Here is a 21,835-nt window from a genome sequence, read left to right as displayed (position 1 = left end):
GTCATAATGTCCCCCATCCTTGGCCCCTTCCTATAATAATGTCCTCATCCTGTCATAATGTCCCCCATCCTGGGCTCCTTCCTATAATAATGTCCTCATCCTGTCATAATGTCCCTCATCCTAGGCCCCTTCCTATAATAATGTCCTCATCCTGTCACAATGTCCCCCATCCTGGGCCCCTTGCTATAATAATGTCTTCATCTTGTCATAATGTCCCTCATCCTGGGCCCCTTCCTATAATAATGTCCCCATCCTGTCATAATGTCCCCCATCCTGGGCCCCTTCCTATAATAATGTCCCCATCCTGTCACAATGTCCCCCATCCTGGTCCCCTTCCTATAATAAGGTCCCCATCCTGTCACAATGTCCCCCATCCTGGGCCCTTTCCTATAATAATGTCCCCATCCTGTCATAATGTCCCCCATCCTGGGCCCCTTCCTATAATAATGTCCCCATCCTGTTACAGTCCCCCATCCTGGTCCCCTTCCTATAATAATGTCCCCATCCTGTCATAACGTCCCTCATCCTGGGCCTCTTCCTATAATAATGTCCCCATCCTGTCACAATGACCCCCATCCTGGGCCTCTTCCTATAATAATGTCCCCATGCTGTCACAATGTCCCCCATCCTGGGCCTCTTCCTATAATAATGTCCCCATGCTGTCACAATGTCCCCCATCCTGGGCCCTTTCCTATAATAATGTCCGCATCCTGTCATAATGTCCCCCATCCTGGGCCCCTTCCTATAATAATGTCCCCATCCTGTCACAATGTCCCCCATCCTGGTCCCCTTCCTATAATAATGTCCCCATCCTGTCATAATGTCCCCCATCCTGGTCCCCTTCCTATAATAATGTCCCCATGCTGTCACAATGACTCCCATCCTGGGCCTCTTCCTATAATAATGTCCCCATCCTGTCACAATGTCCCCCATCCTGGGCCCCTTCCTATAATAATGTCCCCATCCTGTCATAATATCCCCCATCTTGGGCCCCTTCCTATTATAACATCCCATGTTCTGCTGCTCTTTTACATCTTTTTTTTAAAAAAAATAAACAATTATTCTCACCTTTCCTTGCTCCCATGATGAACACTGTCTTCTGTAATCAGCGGAGAGGCCGGCAGCAGATTTCGGCGTTCCGGCTGTGTATGGATTCACAAATGGTAATGATAAAAACTATACTAAAAATGCTATAGCGCTTGGAAGGTGAGAAGGGAAAATCAAAAGCACTGAGGGGCCCAATGGCAATGTTTAAGGGCCCATATAAATCTGGAGACAGCCCTGGTGGTCCCTCTATTCTCTACTGGATACTGATCTCTCCATTTCTAACGTCTCGTCTACAGATTATATCCAAGCACGAAATCTACAACTTCTAGGCATCACAGCCACCAGTTTTAATGTCTCCTGGTCCAGGCTGATGGGTGATATGGGACGTTACTTTCTGGATTATGCTTTACTGTCTTATCCAAGGAGGAAGACAAGGAAGACATTGTATGGAGACCAGACCACTGCGATGGTCAGTGGGCTAATACCAAACACCACCTACCAGGTCACATTTATTCCTGAATCCAAACTGGAGGTTTCACAATCACAGATGTTCCCGGTATCCACTCTACCAGGTACGACACCCTTTCTTTATCATTATTAGTAAGAGTCTGGCGTAAGAGTACACTGCACCCAACGAGAATGAATGACCTGCAACCACTGAGAACCTCCTGATCTAAACATAGTTAAAGGCATTGGACTTTTTTGGGAAACCCCATGTAAGTGCATTTTGAGATAATGGATGATATTTTCACCCATATGGTCATGCCAAACAGCAGTCTTGTGAAATTAACCTCTATGGGCTTCTAAAAATTTGTCTAAGGCCTCTTTCACACGTCAGTATTTTGCATCAGTGTTTCATCAGTGTGTCATCAGTATTTGGATGCCAAAACCAGGAATGTCTCCAAAACACAGAACACGTGTCAGTCTTTCAATTATAGTTGTTCTAGTAAGTTCCACTCCTGGTTTTGGCATCCAAATACTGATGACACACTGACGAAACACTGATGAAAAATACTGACGTGTGAAAGAGGCCTAACAGTGGGCATTTCTGCATGGGTCAGACTTAAAAAACAAATTCATGCAAGTAGGCATTGAATTGTTGGGAGGTATATTGCATATACAGTGTGTCCACCCATATTCAGTCCACCACCATTAACTTGAGAACGGCGGCAGCTATAGGAATAGAAGTGGTGTCTAGGTATAGTAAAGTATCCATGCGTTACGCAATGAAACCACCTTTAGCGCCACCTGGTGGAAAACAACGGAGTTAGCATTTTTATCTCGAAAACGGAACGAGATAGAAAAAAAAATGAATTACAAGGTTGTAGGGCATCATCAATTCAATACGAATCGACACCTTGCATACAGGAATGCTATGATTAGAACGTGTAAAAGTCACAAGACTGCGAACGTGAAGCGATACCTCATGGAGACCTTCCTACAAGTCATTGGGTATGGTGGCTGTGTGGAGTGGCCTCCACGCTCACCTGACCTGACCCCATTGGACTTCTTTCTGTGAGGTCACATCAAACAGCAGGTGTATGCGACCCCTCCACCAACATTGCAGGACGTACGACGACGTATCACAGATGCTTGTGCAAACGTGTCACCTACCATATTGCACAGCGTGCAGCAAGATACAGTATGCTGTGCAGAGTCCAGATGTGCATTGCAGCTGACGGGGGCCACTTTGAGCATCAAAGTTAAATGAGCGCTATATGCATGACCAGCATTCAATGTTTTGGGGGGGGTCATGGGTTTCATATCATAGCATTTCTGTATGCAAGGTGTCGATTCGTACTGAATTGATGATGCCCTACAATTTTTTAATTCACTTTTTTTCTCTATCTCGTTCCATTTTCGAGATAAAAATGCTAACTCTGTTTTCCACCAGGTGGCGCTATAGGTGGTTTCATTGCGTAGCGAATGGATACTTTACTATACCTAGACATCACTTCTATGCCTATAGCTGCTGCCATTCTCAAGTTAATGGCGGTGGACAGGATATGGGTGGACACACTGTATAATTGCTATTATTTGAGGCACTCAATTCCAGGGAATGTTGTAAAATATTTAAAAAAAAAAACAAAAATATTGGACTTATCAGGTATTTTTATTTCTGTTCCAATGCCGTCACTGTGCTGTAAATGTATGTGACAGCTGCACTCAATCATTGGTCTCTGCAGCAATGCCAACATATGGGCTTATAAACAAAGGCAATGTCCTGAAGCTTATGGATGAAGGTAATGTCCCGAGAGTGAGGGAAAGAGGGAATGTCCTGAGACTCATGGAAGGAGGCAGTGTCCTGAGACTTATTGAAGGAGGCAATGTTCTGAGACTTATTGAAGGAGGCAATGTTCTGAGACTTATTGAAGGAGGCAATGTTCTGAGGCTTATGGAAGGGGGGGCAATGTGCTGAGGTTTACGGAAGGAGGCAATGTCTTGAGACTTACGGAAAGAGGCAATGTCCAGAAGCTTAATGAAGAAGGTAATGTCCTGAGTGTTATGGAAGGACGAAATGTACTGAGTCTTATGGAAGGAGGTAATCTCCTAGACCTTAGGGAAGGAGGCAGTGTTCTGAGGCTTATGGAAGAAGTCAATGTCATGAAAGATATGACAGAAGTTAACATTTTGAGGCTTATGGAAGAAGGCAGTGACCTGAGGGTTATGGAAGAAGATAATGTCCTGAGGCTTATAGAAGGAAGCAATTTCCTGAGGCTTATGGAAGAAGGCAATGTTCTAAACCTTAGGGAAGGAGGCAGTTTCCTTTGGCATATGGAAGGAGGCAATGTCCTGAGGCTTATGGAAGGAGGCAATGTCCTGAAAGATATGACAGAAGTCAACGTTTTGAGGCAGATAGAAGGAGGCAATGACCTGAGTCCTATGGAAGGATGAAATGATCTGAGGCTTATGGAAGGAGGCAATGTCCTGAGGCTTATAGAAGGAAGCAATTTCCTGAGGCTTATGGAAGAAGGCAATGTTCTAAACCTTAGGGAAGGAGGCAGTTTCCTTTGGCATATGAAAGGAGGCAATGTCCTGAGGCTTATGGAAGGAGGCAATGTCCTGAAAGATATGACAGAAGTCAACGTTTTGAGGCTGATAGAAGGAGGCAGTGACCTGAGTCCTATGGAAGGATGAAATGTTCTGAGGCTTATGGAAGAAGGCAATGTCCTGAGGCTTATAGAAGGATGCAATGTTCTTAGGCTTATGGAAGGACGCAATTTCCTGAGGCTTAGGCAATGTCCTGATGCTTATGGAAGGAAGGTGATGTCCTGAGGCTTATGGAAGAAGGTAATATCCTGAGACTTATGGAAGGAAGCCATCTCCTGATGGTTATGGAAGGAGTCAATATCCTGAGGCTTATGGAAGGAAGGAATGTCCTCAGGCTTATAGAAGGGAGGTGATGTACTGATGGTTATGGAAGGAGGCAATATCATGATACTTATGAGGCATATGACAATCTTACCTTTGGATATTAAGAGACAAGTTCATGCTCAGCTTGTGCGGACATAATTGGTCTGAGAAAATGCATAGGAAATGCTGTTGTTTTTTTCATTTTGTTTGGGAATGCCCTGTATTCTTGTACTCCCCTCCCAAACAATGTTAATTTTGAAAAGTTTTGATTGTTTACCTGAGATATTGTTCTTGTTATGTTCAGTGAGTTTTTATTATATATTTTTATATGTGATGATGTGGTTCTTTCCCAATAGATCACACATCACAGAGCAGAAATTTTCATGCTCGGGACATCACAAGTACCGGATTTCTCTTAACCTGGACCAGGCTGCCTGGAGACGAAGGGCATTATGTTTTGGAGTATGTGGAGGTTTCTGATCCAGGGATGACGCAACAAAAAATTGTGCATGGAGACAAGACCAGTGTGGCTGTGAGTGGCCTAAAATCAGGTGCCACCTATCAGATCACATTGATCCCGGAGCACAGTACAAAATCTGCTCCTCCAGAAGTCATAATGGTCTCCACTCACTCAGGTAGGTGAAGCCTGTAGGAGCAGGGTGACCATCAATGCAAATCTATGTGCTTTAGCTCCTCCTTTTGCTTCTTGAAAACTAAGTGGGAGGGATCTGAAACAAGACCGTGCAGAACAGAGAGGCAGTCTCCTGTATAGTAAGGTGATGTACCTTTAGCTACATGTACAAACATTTCAAGTGATATAAACTGTAAAATATATATATATATATATACTGTACTATACTAAGTTCTAGGGTTTTTTTCCATACCATGTCCTGTTACCTTACACAAATTTCCTAACTTAACAATAACCACGTTTTCTTTCTAGAACTCGTTCAACCAAGGAATTTTCAGGCCATTAATGTGACAGCGACAAGTTTTTTGTTAACCTGGTCTAGGGCTCCTGGAGACTGGGGGCGTTATATTGTGGAGTACTCCCCTGTATCCGATCCAACAGGAACATTACAGAAGACTTTATCCGGAGATGTTAATTCAGCATTAATTAGTAACTTAACCCCCGATACCACCTACCAGGTCTCCCTTACCCATGAGTCTGGTGTCCAGTATGGAAGGATTCGAGTGTCTACTGCCATAGGTAAGTTCACTTATGCAGTAAAGGCTACTCAGTAGTGACTCACAAGTATTCAGTAATTGGTCTTCTGTTTCCTCTGGAGAAGGTATTCGGTATCTGGTCTTCAGGCTCTTCTGGAGATGGTATTTGGTCTTTGGGTTCCTCTGGGGACGGTATTCGGTATCCACTTGTCGGGTTCCTCTGGGGACGGTATTCGGTATCCACTTGTCGGGTTCCTCTGGGGACGGTATTCGGTACCCACTTGTCGGGTTCCTCTGGGGACGGTATTCGGTACCCACTTGTCGGGTTCCTCTGGGGACGGTATTCGGTATTCACTTGTCGGGTTCCTCTGGGGACGGTATTAGATATCCACTTGTCAGGTTCCTCTGGGGACGGTATTCGGTATCCACTCGTCGGGTTCCTCTGGGGACGGTATTCGGTATCCACTCGTCGGGTTCCTCTGGGGACGGTATTCGATATCCACTTGTCGGGTTCCTCTGGGGACGATATTCGATATCCACTTGTCAGGTTCCTCTGGGGACGGTATTCGGTATCCACTTGTCAGGTTCCTCTGGGGACGGTATTCGGTATCCACTTGTCGGGTTCCTCTGGGGACGGTATTCGATATCCACTTGTCAGGTTCCTCTGGGGACGGTATTCGATATCCACTTGTCGGGTTCCTCTGGGGACGGTATTCGATATCCACTTGTCGGGTTCCTCTGGGGACGGTATTCGATATCCACTTGTCAGGTTCCTCTGGGGACGGTATTCGATATCCACTTGTCGGGTTCCTCTGGGGACGGTATTCGATATCCACTTGTCGGGTTACACTGGGGACGGTATTCGGTATTCACTTGTCGGGTTCCTCTGGGGACGGTATTCGATATCCACTTGTCGGGTTCCTCTGGGGACGGTATTCGATATCCACTTGTCGGGTTCCTCTGGGGTCGGTATTCGGTATCCACTTGTCGGGTTCCTCTGGGGACGGTATTCGGTATCCACTCGTTGGGTTTCTCTGGGGACGGTATTCAGTCTTCGGGTTCCTCTAGTGCAGTCGACACGGGCCCACTCCACTGTGTAAATGTCTGCTTCCTTGATGGTCATGGCGCCAACACCTCCCCAACTCCTGCCACCCCAACCTATTATATTTTGCAACTGCTCCACAGCTGTCACCTTACCCTACATTCATTTTGAAACTCTTCCCTCACGGAAGCTCATCATGTTTCAGTTTCTGTCAGTTCTGTCCAACCAGCAGATGACAATGATTGCTTGCAAGTATTTTGAAATGCTGTGTATGAGCATCTTTGTATGCCATCCCATTACAATCCATCCAATCGGAGGCTGGGGAGTGCGAGGTTTCCTCCAAGTTTTTTCTATTCAGAGTGATTACCTTGCTATTTTAGCTGGCTCCCTGCCTTCAATTACTGCCAGTTGTAGCTTATGCTCGGTGGTGTCTACGTGCCTTTGGCTCCTGCGCTCTGTATTGATTTATTCTTACCTGATCTTGGACAATTCTTCTGATTTATCCTTTTGCCTAGCCTATTTGTCTTTATCTGCTACTGTTACGGATGGACCTACTGATATGGTAAGAGGTGAGAGTACACCAATATCAGAGGTCAGGGTCCACCGTGCAGTGGTGATAAACTTATTATCAAAAATCTCTCAATTATGGCTGTGTCTTTATAAATTATCTCATCAAAACAAATTCAATATTTTATGTCTATTAAAAGACCTAAACAATATGAATTAATTGACACCCTTTCATAATAATTTTAAAAATCGGTATTTTTTATTCAAATTTTTTTTTAAAAACATAATAAAAAAGGACAATACCACCAGTGTGGAAGCAGACAAAAAGCCAAAAATAGTACAATCAATTTCCAATCAAATGTATATTTTTTTTCGCATAAATATCTGATTATAAATAACAATAAATATCAGTAATCAGTATAAAATGCACAGTAAAAAGTTATATATAAAGTGCAAACATGCCTATTGCAATACCCCATTAATTAATGATTACTCCTGCTGTATTTTCTAAAACAACTGCACCTAGCTCTAAATAAGCCTAATAAAGTGCTTAGTGAATTAACAGCTTCACAAGGGTTATAAATAATAGGATTGCAACGACCTAATCACTGACCAGTCCTGCCAAGATATCAAAGGTCACTTCTAAAAGGTTCAAATGTAGTCTGGTAAAGTGCACAAAAGCTTGGCAGCTCCCTCAAGGTGTAAACCACTACAGTATTATAATTATAGCGCTTATTCAAACATGCTGCTGTGCACTCACCTATTCAAATGTCTCCTGGCTTTTGTGTGTGTCTGCCTCCCGCCTCCGATGCGCGTTTCGTCACCTTCTTCAGGGGGCGTGGTGATAAACTGCAGCTGATAGCCTAAGGTGGTGTCACACATAGCGACGCAGCAGCGATCACGACCAGCGATCTGACCTTATCAGGATCGCTGCTGCGTCGTTACATGGTCGCTGGTGAGCTGTCAAACAGGCAGATCTCACCAGTGACCAGTGACCAGCCCCCAGCCAGCAGCGACGCGTGGAAGCGTAACTAAGGTAAATATCGGGTAACCAAGGAAAGCACTTCTCTTGGTTACCCGATATTTACCTTAGTTACTAGCGTCTGCTGCTCTCACGCTGCCAGTGCCGGCTCCCTGTTCCCTGCACTCCTAGCCAGAGTACACATCGGGTTAATTACCCAATGTATACTCCAGCTACGTGAGCAGGGAGCCGGCACTGGCAACATGAGAGCGGCGACGCTAGTAACTAAGGTAAATATCGGGTAACCAAGGAAAGGGCTTCTTGGTTACCCGATGTTTACCGTGGTTACAGCTTACCGCAGGCTGCCAGACGCCGGCTCCCTGCTCGCTTCAGTTCGTCGCTCTCTCGCTGTCACAAACAGCGATGTGTGCTTCACAGCGGGAGAGCAACATCCAAAAAATGAAGCAGGACATTCACCAACGACCGGCGACCTCACAGCAGGGGCCAGGTCGTTGTTGGATGTCACACACAGCGACAGCGACGGGACGTCGCTGCTACGTCACAGAAAATGGTGACTTAGCAGCGACGTTGTTGTCGTCGTCGCTACGTGTGACACCACCTTTAAGGCTGTACTGACCTTCAGCAAAACCACGGAATTAAATACACTCAACGTAAGGATATGAACCTGCAAATACAATCTCTGTGTTCATTCACACAGAAGCTACAGTAAAGTGTAGTAGGATCCTGTTACTGCACGGGGCCCGATACTGGTAATAATGAATAAAAGACTGATCCCTGTTTAGAGACAGGACCAGATAAGAGACTTAATATAATAAGGACTGGATCGGTTTATTCACAGGACCAGCAAAGGCGCTATGCTCTCCTGTAGATATATACAGCATACACAGTGTGGATAGGGATGTAAATGCAGAACCCTACCCCTGTTCCGGTAGCATACGCTCTGGTTATATGCAGAGGTGAGCGTGTAGGGTATTATCCCTATATCGGGTTGTCATAGGGTATAGCCAGTTAATCACAGGTCCCTTAGCGGCACAACCCCGATATCCCTGCAACCCAGCCTAGCTGGCTTCTAACCCTAACTCGGTCTAGATGTGACTACGACACCTCACCCTAACCTGCCTACTGACCCTCAATCAGTCCGGTAGGACTTCGCCGCGTATCCATATCTAAGGTAGCTGTATGTTGCTGCATGCACAAAGGCGAGTGCGCACCTCCATGTGGGCATCAGGGCTATTTATCACCTTTGTACTGTCCACAAGATGGAGGAACCACATGCAGCCAGCCCCTTTGGCCAATAAGAGCCTTACACATCACTGATGATGTCACCGCAGCCAATAGAAACTTGCCACGTCGCTGATGATGTCACCGCGGCCAATAGAAACGTGCCACGTCAGTGATGATGTCACCATGGCCAATAGAAACTTGCCACATCACTGACATGCTCAGATAATAGCAAAAGACCCATAGGAGTCCCGCTCATGCTCAGTAAGCTTTTTTTGACACTCAAAATTCCACAAAGTCCTGGTCACCATCCATGATTCAGGAGACCGGGCCGAGCGACCTCGGGTACGGGGAGGAACAGCTTCTGACGACAAACGAGGAGCCCCCGTACCACGGTTCGTGACAGCTACCTTCTTTGAATTCTGACCTCGGACCCTGACCTGAGTACGCCTTTTGTCTTACCGCTTTGTGTATGACGAGCCTTCTTGGTATCTGACCCCAGACCTCTAGACTACCCAGCGTCACAGATGTGTTTAAAATTGAAATATATACAACTTACTTGAATTAGGAAAGATATCTGGGTCACCAGAAGATCCATTTCTAGCTTGGATATGATACAGGAGAGAGTTTCATGTGTTGTATGTGAAGGGGCTGGTTGACGGCTCATTTCAAAATCTAAGCCAACCCCCTCCATCTTAACTCATGCATAAGCTGGCTAACTTGTGTATTAAAATAAGCAGCCAGCCCCTCAGTTATAGCTGATGCATTCAGAGAGAAGCACTGGTAACGTGCGGCACCAGATGTTCTCTGTTGAGTGGTGTCTAATCCGGATGTGGAGCTACCAGGACTCTCGACAAACACTGATATCTTGAGATTAAGGTTCCTTTCTTAAAAAGGTTGTCTGGTCCCAACATATTGATAAATTATCTATAGGGTAAGTCATTAATATCAGGTGCGTGGAAGTTTGACACCCACTGATACTCCTATCAACTTTTAAACACTGAACACATCTACAAAGCACCGCTCCCTTCAGTGTATATTTTTAGTTTCCTGCTAAACGACCAATTTAATACTAACTTACAGCCTATTTTATAGTCCAGAGCTGTATTCACAATTCTGCCAGCTTCAGAGCTGAAATTTCCTGCTGATTCAGTGTCTGCACAGAACATGTTCCTAAATTCATTCTAGGAAGTGTACATTGTTCACCACCTGCCTCGTTTTGCCAAATAAGCCACAGAGAGACCACTTTAATATAAAGTGAATAGTCTTAGTGAGAAACATTTGGTTCGCCCCCATATTACCTAGATATAGAGATCGCTTTGCACCTATACAAATTTATGGTTTTATGACGGGGACCGGCTGCGGGGTGATGGACACCAACCCAAAGAAAAAGGTAAGTGTCACACACCCCACCCAAAGATCTCCAAACACACTGACTCTCTCTGGCCAAGGAGTGCGGAGCCCCCATGGCCCGGTGTCCATACCATTCCTCAACTATACTACTTAATACTTTTACTGTCATACCATGTCTTAAGTAAATTCACACAGATTTCCTAAGTAACGATAACCCCGTCTTCTTTTTAGAACAAGTGCAACCAAGGAATTTTCAGGCCATTAATGTAACAGTGACAAGTTTTGTGTTAACCTGGTCCGGGGCTCCTGGAGACTGGGGGCGTTACATTGTGGAGTACTCCCCTGTATCTGATCCAATGGGAACATTACAGAAGACTTTATCTGGAGATGTAAATTCAGCTTTAATTAGTAACTTAACCCCCGATACCACCTACCAAGTCTCCCTTACCCACGAGTCCGGTGTCCAGTATGGAACCATTCAAGTGTCTACTCCCATAGGTAAGATCACTGGGGTGAAGTGTGAGTCTGGTATTTGATCTCTTGGGAATATTCTGTAAACTACTATGTTTTACTCCGAAACATGCTCTGAGGCTTATTTTCAGGGGATGTCTTATATTTTCCCATAAACAATAATCCACAATTGTTCTTGAACAAAAAAAATCAACGTTTATTCAAATATAACATGTCATCACATTCTAGATCATAAACATTTTGTGTTAATCCTATTACTGGGTCAGATGCACATTTTCCTATCTGATCTACTATTCTCATGGTGCAGAACCCGTCCTATAGTTGTGGGTACATACATATTTACAAAAGGTTTACATTACCTGCTTATTCTCTATGTAATGCTAAGTTTACCCCCAAAAGAATCATATTTACCAGACCCCAAACAATTAGAGTTCGCAAGTGAATGGGCTCTCACGTAGAAATCTGCATCTCTGTCAGGTCCCCCTGTGTGCTACAATGGTTGGCTCCCCCTGTGACTGGAAGGAGTATCACTCGCGCAGCGTTATACTGGTACCTGATCTCTTTGTGAGAGCTGCAGTGCAATGAGCTGGGAACTGACAGCGACGCAGATCTCTGTGTGAGAGCCAATCCACCATCGGCACTTGCCAACTGGTAATTGTTTGTGATCTAGTCAGTGTGATTTTTTTTTTTTCTTATTTTGGGGTGAGGGTGTTTTCTTTTGGAGATGTCTGCTTTCTTTGATGAAGAGTCCTGCTGTATTTTTTAACTTTCTAAGCTGCTTGGACACTTCCTTATGGAACCACAACTAGGGCTTAATTTTGTATTAGGGCTTATATTTAAGCATACTCCACAAAGCCCCAAAAATCGTACTAGGGCTTATTTTTAGGGTAGGTCTTATTTTCAGATACAACTTACTCATAGATTTGAATTAAGAAAGATATCCCGGGTCACCGGCAACTGCATATCTGGCTTGGATATGATACCGGAGAAAGTTTCATGTGTCAGTATGTGACCTTTCTTTTATTCAAGGGGGCTGGAATCTAAAATATTCCCTGTTGTGTGGCATCAAAGCTGTATGTGGAGCTACTGGAACCCTGGACAAACATTGATATCTTGAGATCAGGGCTCCTTTCTTAAAAGGATTGTCCGGACACAACACATTAATCCATAGAATAGGTCATCAGGATCAGATCTGTGAGGGTGTGACAACCAATCGGCACCCCCATCAGTGGCGACTGTATATAAACACTTTGAATACAGCTACAAAGCGTAGCCCCATTCAGTAGATTTGTTTTCCTCCTAAACAACTTATTTAATACAGCATATTTTATAGTCCAGAGCTGTACTCACAATTCTGCCAGCTTCAAAGATGACATTTTCTATCATTTATTGCTGATTGAGGGTCTGTACAGATCATGTTCTGATTTGCATTCTAGGAAGTGTACATTGTTCACCACCTGCCTCGTTTTGCCAAATAAGCCACAGAGAGACCACTTTAATCTAAGGCTAAGTTCACATTTCCGTTGTTTTGCATCAGTCACATGCGTTGCTTGACGCATGTGACTGATGCGTTGTACAACGGATGACAACGGTGACAAAGAAAAGAATTTCTTTGTCGGACTCCGTTGTGTTCGGGGGGCGGAGTTCGGGGGCGGAGCTGAGGACGTCAGTCGGTCTGCATGGCTGGGGACAGGTGAGTGAGTGTGTGTCTACAAGCGTGTGTACATGCGGAGTGCGGGAGGGGGCGGAGCGCGAGGGGGCGGAGCCGAGCGGGGCCGTGGAGCTGAGGACGTCAGTGCCGCGGGGTCTGCAGGGCTGGGGACAAGTGAGTGTGTGTGTGTGTGTGTGTGTGAGTGAGTGTACACATGCTGAGTGCGGGAGGGGGCAGAGCCGAGTGGTGAAGTGTCGGCCTCCTTTCACACTGTATCCAGGGTAAATATCGGGTAACTAAAAGCAAAGCACTTTTTGCTTGGTTACCCGTGGTTACCAGCATACACCGCTTAGCGCGGGCTCCCTGCACCCGTAACCACTGTAAATATCGGGTAACTAACCAAAGCGCATTGCTTGGTTACCCGATGTTTATCCTGGTTACGGGGGCGGGGAGCCAGAGAGCGTGTCGCGGGCAGAGGAGGGGACGCTGCGCTCTCCCACTGCTCGGGTCCAGCCGCTGCTGCTGCGGCTGCTGCTCGGTGGTGGCTCGAGCGGTGGGCCGGATCCCGGGGACTCGAGTGGCGTTCCTCGCCCGTGAGTGAAAAGGGGAGTTTGATTGTGGGGAATAGATAGTCTGTGACGCCACCCACGGTTGTGGTGAGATTGGTGACACCACCACTTCTCTGGACGGGGATCCCTGGAGCGATGACAGGGAGCAGCTTGGATGTTAGTCCTACCCTCCGTGGGGAGGGGGATTGGTTGTCCCGGGGCCCGGTGATGGGGGTAGGAATGGATGGCAGGCGGGTTACGGGGCCTGGCCAGGTGCAGGGTCGCGGGGGCAGCGCTGTGCCGCACGGCACGGTGGTACTTACTCAGCCAGTAACACACACGGAGTCTCTGATGAAACAAACGGCTGGATGGACGGGTCCCACAGACGGCTGCGGTGTTTTTCCCCTGACACCAGGTTGGTAATGTAAGTCCTTTCCTGCACCTTCTGTACGCTCCTCCTGTGCTCCGGTTTCCAGCTGGCTCCCCGGTTCAGTATCGGTGGGCCACCGCCCAGCCCCGGCTACCTACGGTTCCACCAGACTGTCTTCTCGGCTCTCGCAGACGGCCACTACCGTCTGCCTGACTGCTACACGAGGGCCCTAGGCTCCAACCTAGGCCCCAGTCTGCGTCTGCCTCTTTGCAGACCTCCTCTCTCTTCCTCTGCCTGGACTTGTCTGGGCTTGTTTCCTGCCTCAGGCCAGCTAAACTCCTCGGTGGGCGTGCCCATCTGCCTGACTCCGCCCACCTGGTGTGTCTGTCTGAACCCGAGGAAGAAATCAGGTCTCACTGGGGATGACTGCTGTGAACTGCTGAGGGTGGGCGTGTGTGTGTGTTGTTACCTGTGGCCCCTGGCTTGTCCAGGACGCCACAAGCGCATGCGCAGCGAAATCCTACGGATCGCGCTGCTCAAAAAACGTTACATGCTGCGTTGCTCCCGCCCGGCGGTCAGTTAAAAAACGACTGACCGCGACGCAGCGGATGAAACGCAGCATCATCAGTCACAATCCATCACTAATAGAAGCCTATGGGAAAAAACAGGATTCCTGCAAAATATTTTGCAGGATACCGTAATTCCTCAAGGCTACGGATTGTGACTGATGCAAAACAACGGAAGTGTGAACTTAGCCTAACGTGAATAGTCCATGTAAGAAACATTTGCTTCGCACCCATATTATTTGGATACAGTGATCCATTTTTCATATGGCTTCTATACTACTATATGGTTTTACTGCCATACCATATGCTATGTATATTTACACAGATTTCCTAAGTAATGATAACCCCGTCTTCTTTTTAGAACAAGTGCAGCCAAGGAATTTTCAGGCCATTAATGTAACAGCGACAAGTTTTGTGCTAACCTGGTCCGGGGCTCCTGGAGACTGGGGGCGTTACATTGTGGAGTACTCCCCTGTATCAGATCCACGGGGAACATTACAGAAGACTTTATCCGGAGATGTTAATTCCGTGTTAATTAGTAACTTAACCCCCGATACCACCTACCAGGTCTCCCTTACCCATGAGTCCGGTGTCCAGTATGGAAGGATTCAAGTGTCTACTCCTATAGGTAAGATCACTGGGGTGAAGTATTAGTCTAATACAGTCTAATATATGTATATTAGACTGTATATGTATATATATATATATATATAATCATATCATACACTTGGTATGCGCCCTGTGTTGTATGTGGAGGCGGCTGGAATCTATGATGTTCTCTGTCGTGTGGTGTGTAAGCTGGATGTGGAGATACTGGGACCTTGGACAATCACTGATATCCTGAGATCAGGACTCCTTCCTTAGGCTGCTTGCACACTTGCGTTGTTTTGTATCCGTCACCTTGAGGAATTACGGTAACCGGCAAAATATTTTGCAGGAATCCGTTTTTTCCCCATAGACTTCTATTAGCGACGGATTGCGATGGATGGCCTTGCGTTGCTTCCGTCGTGTGTCAGATCAGTCATTTACTGACTGACCGTCAGGCGGGAGCAACACTGCATGTAATGTTTTTTTGAGCGGTAAAAAAGTGGACTCCGCAGGTGTCCGTCGCCATCTGTCACAAGCTATAATGGATGTCTATGGTGCAGGATTCCGTCGTAATCGGTCACACGATGGAATCCAGTGCTGGATTCCGTCATGCTCTACTGAGCATGCCCAGCATGTTTGGCACACCCACTGGGATGTCCCAAACACAAATGGATCATGACAGATCCGTTAAAAAATGGACACACAATGGATGTTATGGACACGACGGATCAGTTTTTTCACAGGATTCCTGTTGTGTCAGTTGACATCTAAAAAACGACGCAACGATGGACCTGACAGATTTAAAACAACGCAAGTGTTGAAAGCAGCCTTAAAAGGGTTGTCCGGGCACAACACATTGATCCATAGGTCATCAGGATCAGATCCATGGGGGTTTGACACCTATGCGGTACCTCCATCAGCAGAAACTGCTGCGCTATATTTGTTTTTTTGCTAAACAACTCATTTAATACTAAGTTACAGCATGTTTTATTGTCCAGAGTTGTATTTGACGGAAGACACGGACACCGGGCTGTATGGGTGCCACACTGCTTCGCTCCGTATACAGGTTGGACTTCAGGTGGGCTGCGCGACACTTACTGGTATCTTCAGGCTGGTGTACATCACCTCACTGCCGGGTCCTCATCATAGACGAAATAGTAACCCACTCAACAACAGAGTTCACTTGCCCACCAACCTTGTTCATTTTATTCTTCACGCTGTTGTGACAAACATGGCCTCACTCACGGCTCTGGTTCTAGTGTTTCTGGAGTTCTCCTTCTCGACCTGTCCCCCTGCTATCTTGACACTCGTCCTCTAGCTGCTGAGTCTGTGTCTCCTTTCCCCCCTTTCCTTACACCTTTGTTTGCTTCTGGATCCCGATGGCTGTCTAGTCACATAATTCCCTAAGCCCGCCAGGGTGAGCCGTAGGCTCCGGGCCTCACAAAGTCACCTAAGGGTTCCCTGACTGGCCCTGACACCATAGTCACTTGAACCTTATTAAGAACTGGCACCACATGAGAACCACACTACCAGCCAACCCACTTGCCACCTGTCACTCCTCCTCTACCTCGACTTAACCCTTCCCTACCTGATATCTAATCTACCGCTGCTCCAGCCTGCCTGCTATGTGGCGCCCGCTGATAAACGGCCCTGGCTCTGCTACATTGAGAACCTAGACTCTACTAGCAGCATTTACATGTTAACAAATATTTATAACAATCAACACCATATAATACATTTAGTATAAAACACCTTTCGCAGCACAGGTAGACAATATATGCCATAAAACAGCGCAGGGACTCGACCTCCTCTACACAATCACAATTCTGCCAGCTTCAGAGCTGACATTTTCTAGTATGTATTGCTGATTCAGTGTCTGCAAAGAACATGTTCTGATTTGCATTCTAGAAAGTGTACTTTGTTCACCACCTGCCTCGTTTTGCCATAGAGACCACTTTAATATATAGTGATAGTCCTTTGGTTTGTACCCATATTATTTGGATACAGAGATCCTATTGTTTGTTATGGCACCTATGAGGTAGTCAAGCCCCGTCTACTGTTTTATGCTAATTGTCTGTGCTGTAAAAGTAATGTGTTTTAGGTGCCAAGTGTGCGGTTAATGTGTGTAGTAAAGTTACTGCTGCTGCTAGTGACACACGGGTCCCCAATGTAGCAGAGCCACCTAGCGGTCTGGTAAGAAGAAAGGTGGGTTAGATATTAGGTAAGATAGGAAGAGGAGTGACAGATGGCCAGTGGGTTGGTTACGAGACGAGACTAGTGAAGAAGTCAGTTCTGCAGAAGGGTTCGAGAACTAAAAACGCATCATGGACTAAGGGCTGGTCAGGAAACCATGAGGTAACCTGCTGAAGGTCTGGAGCCTATGTGACGCCCTGGGCAAGCCAGGGGTCACAGGTCATCACACCACCACACCCTACACCCCAGTTAGGAACACCAAGGCTACCAAAATCCTTGTTGCCTTCCTCCAGGGGCTGATGTTCACACCAGGGGGTGGGCCAGGCGGTTGGCTCCGCCCACCGAGGAGTTCACAGCCCTGGAGGCGAGAGAACCAGGCAGTTTAGCTCAGGCAGAGCTTGAGTGAGGAACGGAGAACAGTTAGGGAAGTGGAAGTAGAAGGAAGTAGTAGTGGAGCTAAAGAGAAAAGCTGAAGTGACAGAAAAAGTGAGAGTAGTAAAGCCTGAAGTTGGTCCGGGTGTGTGCCCCGGACAGTGACAGCAAGGTCAGCAGACGGCGGTGATAGTCTGCAGGGGAGACTGCTCGGAGGTTGCTGGAAGGACCGCGGACGGGTGGTGGCCCGGCGGTCTGGAGCAGTATACGAAGAACAGTCAGCACCAGGGCAGGGGCCTTTCGGATCCCGGCAAGGCTAGGAGTCGCCATAATTTGCCAAATCCATCAGTGAAGGGGACGTCTGTCTCCTAACAACCAAGTCCCGATTGAAGGCAACAGTCCAACCGTAACAGAGAGACACCGCCACCGCCAGGGCACCAGTTTCTCAGGGCCAGCGTCTGCGGGCAAAGTAGGGCTCCTCCGGCCCATATCCAAGCCGGGGAGCGGGTTACCGGTGGGAACCCATCGCAACCATCATCAACTTAGGTGCAGGAAAAAGGGACCGTCACCGTCACCTACTGGGGAAAGCAAGTGCAGCCGTCCATGGGAACCGTCTTTCCAGCTGTGTGTTTTACCGAGAACTGTGTCATCATCTCAGGCTGAGTGAGTACCACAGTGCCGCAAGGCACAGCGCTGCCCCCTCGTCCCTGCGCCCACCAAGCCCTGCATCTCCCACCTCATCACTGGGCCCCGGGATCACCAACCCCTACCCACGGAGGGGCAACACAACAACTGGCTGCTCCATACCATCCCTCCCGGGATCCCCATACCGAGCAGCGGTGGTGTCAACAAATCACCACAACCGTGGGTGGCGTCACGGACAATAAACAATTCCCACACCCAAAAACCCCCTTTCACTCACGGGCGAGGAGCGCCGCTCGAGTCCCCGGGATCCGGCCCATCGCTCGAGCCACCGAGCAGCGGCAGGCCGCAGCAGCCGCGGCAGCCAAACCCGAGTAGCAGTGGGAGAGCGCGGCGTCCCCCTCCTCCGCCCGCGACACCTACAGCTCACCCTGACGGGCCCATGGAAGTCTTACAACTAGATAGTGATCGGGGCCCAGAAGCGGACAGCGGTGAGAATAAGAGTGGAGGCACAGGTGCCCGGCAGCTTACGGACTAGTTCCCAGATAGCAGGAATAGGCCAAGAGAGAGTACACCAGAGAAGACAGCAGAACCCTAGGAGTGAGGCCATGTCTGTCATAAAGGTGAAAAGGAAAATAAACTGTTCAAGCTTGGTTTGCCAAGAGAACTCCGGTGTCAAGTGTCTGTCTACTGCGTCTATGTACACCTGCGGGGTGATGGACACTGACCCGAACAAAATGGTAACTGTCACACACCCCGCCGGAGGATCTACACACATGCTGACTCTATCTGGCGAAGGATTGCGGAGCCCCCTAATCCGGCATCCATACCATCCTTCACCTATACTAATTTATAGTTTTACTGCCATACCATGTCCTATGTAATTTCACACAGATTTCCTAAGTAATGATAACCCTGTCTTCTTTTTAGAACTCGTCCAACCAAGGAATTTTCAGGCCATTAATGTAACAGCGACAAGTTTTTTGTTAACCTGGTCCAAGGCTCCTGGAGACTGGGGGCGTTACATTGTGGAGTACTCCCCTGTATCGAATCCAAGGGGAACATTACAGAAGACTTTATCTGGAGATGTTAATTCAATGTTAATTAGTAATTTAAGCCCCAATACGACCTACCAAGTCTCCCTTACCCACGAGTCCGGTGTCCAGTATGGAACCATTCAAGTGTCTACTCCCATAGGTAAGATAACTAGGGTGAAGTGTAAGTCTGGTGCTGTATCTCTTATATGTGTGTGTGTGTGCGTACATAATATATATATATATATATATATATATATATATATATATATATATATATATATATATATATTCAGAATCTCAGCCAGCCCCCTCCGTCTCACTTGGCTAGCTTTTGTGGATTAAATTGACCAGCCAGCCCCCTTAATAGACAGATAGACAGCACTGGAAACATGCGGATACCAGACGTTCTCTGTTGTGCAGCATCTAAGCTGTATGTAGCGCTACCAGGACCATGGACCGACATATGCTTCGTAATCAAGATCAGATCCATGGGTGTTTGACACCCACCTGACTTGACACACCCCATAAATCAACTTTTACAAGCCGCGACTGTATATAAACATGTTGAAGAGACCTGCAACGTATAGCTCCAGTTAATGTGCAGTGGCTGCATTGTAGATTTTTTTTCTTTTTACTGAACAATCCATTAAATGTCAAGTTACAGACTTTAATAATCCAGAGCTGTATTCACAATTCTGCCAGCTTCAGAGCTGCAATTTTCCAGCATTTTTGCCAATTCAGTGCCCTCAGAGAACATGCTCTGATCTGCATGCTAGAAAGTGTAATCTGTACTCCAGACACTGAACAGCAGGGTCAGCCATGGGCCCAAGAGGTAAAGGAGCCCACTTCTACCTCCAAATCAGCACGTAGCTGCTCTCAGACAGAATTATTTTACTGCACAGGGGCCCTTGTCTGTCTGTGTCTGTACATACAGATGACAAACACCTCAAGAGATTCTAGAATATCACACTGTGATGACTCAGCATCCGGCCACTTGTGTGGGGAGTGAACTGTTCTTAATTAGGCCAGACATATGGTTTCTTTGTTTGATAAATCAAGAGAAGTTAGCCCTATTTTCTGTTAAATGTGTATTGCCTCAGCCCTTTTCACTACATAATTCAGAGGAAAATTATGCAGTCAGATTGATCTTGTGACTAATGAGAGAGCAGCCATCTCCAACTAATCCTGTAAGACACAATACCCTGAAATGAGAACTGAGGGGTATAAAAGAGGCCTTGCTCCTGTCACCAGATTGATATTCTACAGGACTTCAGCCTAGGATCCAAGGTTCCAGCTGGAGGATCACAGAACTGCTTCAAGATTCAATCACTCTACAGGACTTCAGCCTAGGATCCACGGTTCCAGCTGGAGGATCACAGAACTGCTTCAAGATTCAATCACGCTACAGGAATTCAGCCTAGGATCCACGGTTCCAGCTGGAGGATCACAGACCTGCCTCACTGCTCCACGTTGAGCCCAAAAATTTGCTTGGAGAACCCAGATTGGGACAATTCAGTCACCTGGCTCTATATCTTGCTGTGCTTCGTCAGCTCACACATCTTGGATTACAAAACAGATGTGGGGAAATATGTAATTATCATGATTAGTGGAACTATATAATAAAGGTCGTAACAGTCTTTTCTATGTTTGCAGATTTAATTAAAGCAAGAAACCTGCATGTACGGGACAGAACATCTAACAGCTTCCAGTTGTCCTGGTCCAAACTGCCTGGAGACACGGGACGCTACGTGCTGCAATATGCCCCATTAAAGGATTTGAGCAAAATTATACAGAACATTTTGTATGGGGATCAGACGAGTATGATATTTACTAATCTGGCCCCAGACACCGTATACCAGGTCACCTTTAGTCCTGACTCCAAAGGGCCGGTTAACCAGGTGCAGAATATCAGAATTTCCACACTTCCAGGTAAGTCCATATAATAAATAGAGCACATTGAATGGCCTTATAGTGAACATGGAAGGTTGACTTGGTAATTCTCCATACTTGAATAAACGTGCTTAAAGGGGATGCCTTATCTTCTGTCTTCAGGAGAACACAGCTCCACTGTCTTTTGGCTTCCTGCTGGAGGGTGGTGACTCCTAATGATTGACAGTGTGACTCTGCAGTATACTTGTATTGTTGGCCCAAACTGTGCATTCTTCCATTTTGTAAGAAGAAACCACTCTTCAGTATTGGAGGAGCACAGAGAGACTAAAGGTGTCCGGACCTGACTCTATAGCAAAGAGCTTGTAAGTGCTGCGCTCCATGCTAGTAGCCGGCCACCTCTAATGCACTGCAGCTAGTAAACTAGGCAACAAAGTGGTGAACTAAATGTCACAGCCGTCTCTCTGTATTTTGAGACTTGTGACAGGATAAGGACTAGTCTGTCATTGTCATCTGAGACTCTTCATATTAAGCATGTTTTCTTTCTTGGGGTGTGACAAGGGTTAATGTCAGTTTTCCTCTCCAGCAGCTTCTGACTCCTGGTCAGGTGTTTTTGATTTGGGACCACTCTCAGTCCCTTTATATATCCTCTGCTTCCAGCAGAAGATGCTGGTTATTCTCTGATCTCATTTTGATGCTTGGCCTGAAGGTGGAAGGAGTTGCCGAAACCCTTGCTTTTGGTTGCAAAGTAGGCTTTAGTACTGGTGTCTGACTGCAGCCTAGTTGTTGGAGTTAGTCTGTCGTTGTTTTCCCCCCGTCTCTCTTACTTTCCCTTAG

General features: G+C 46.8%; 1 protein-coding gene across 1 annotated transcript in view; it reads left to right on the top strand.

The window, feature by feature from the left end:
- VWA1 (von Willebrand factor A domain containing 1) overlaps positions 1–21,835 on the top strand; it is a 119,757-nt gene that overhangs the window by 78,375 nt on the left and 19,547 nt on the right. Inside the window, exons 5-11 of the mRNA XM_075328948.1 lie at positions 1,344–1,619; positions 4,758–5,036; positions 5,345–5,611; positions 10,905–11,171; positions 14,641–14,907; positions 19,005–19,271; positions 20,765–21,040. Of these exons, the coding sequence (XP_075185063.1) occupies positions 1,344–1,619; positions 4,758–5,036; positions 5,345–5,611; positions 10,905–11,171; positions 14,641–14,907; positions 19,005–19,271; positions 20,765–21,040 (1,899 nt within the window). The remainder of the gene's footprint in view (positions 1–1,343; positions 1,620–4,757; positions 5,037–5,344; positions 5,612–10,904; positions 11,172–14,640; positions 14,908–19,004; positions 19,272–20,764; positions 21,041–21,835) is intronic.

The sequence above is a fragment of the Anomaloglossus baeobatrachus genome, chromosome 11 (genome assembly GCF_048569485.1).
Source record: "Anomaloglossus baeobatrachus isolate aAnoBae1 chromosome 11, aAnoBae1.hap1, whole genome shotgun sequence".
NCBI lineage: Eukaryota > Metazoa > Chordata > Amphibia > Anura > Aromobatidae > Anomaloglossus > Anomaloglossus baeobatrachus.
Note: the sequence above shows the minus strand (reverse complement) of the source record. Positions and strands in the feature narration are given on the sequence as shown.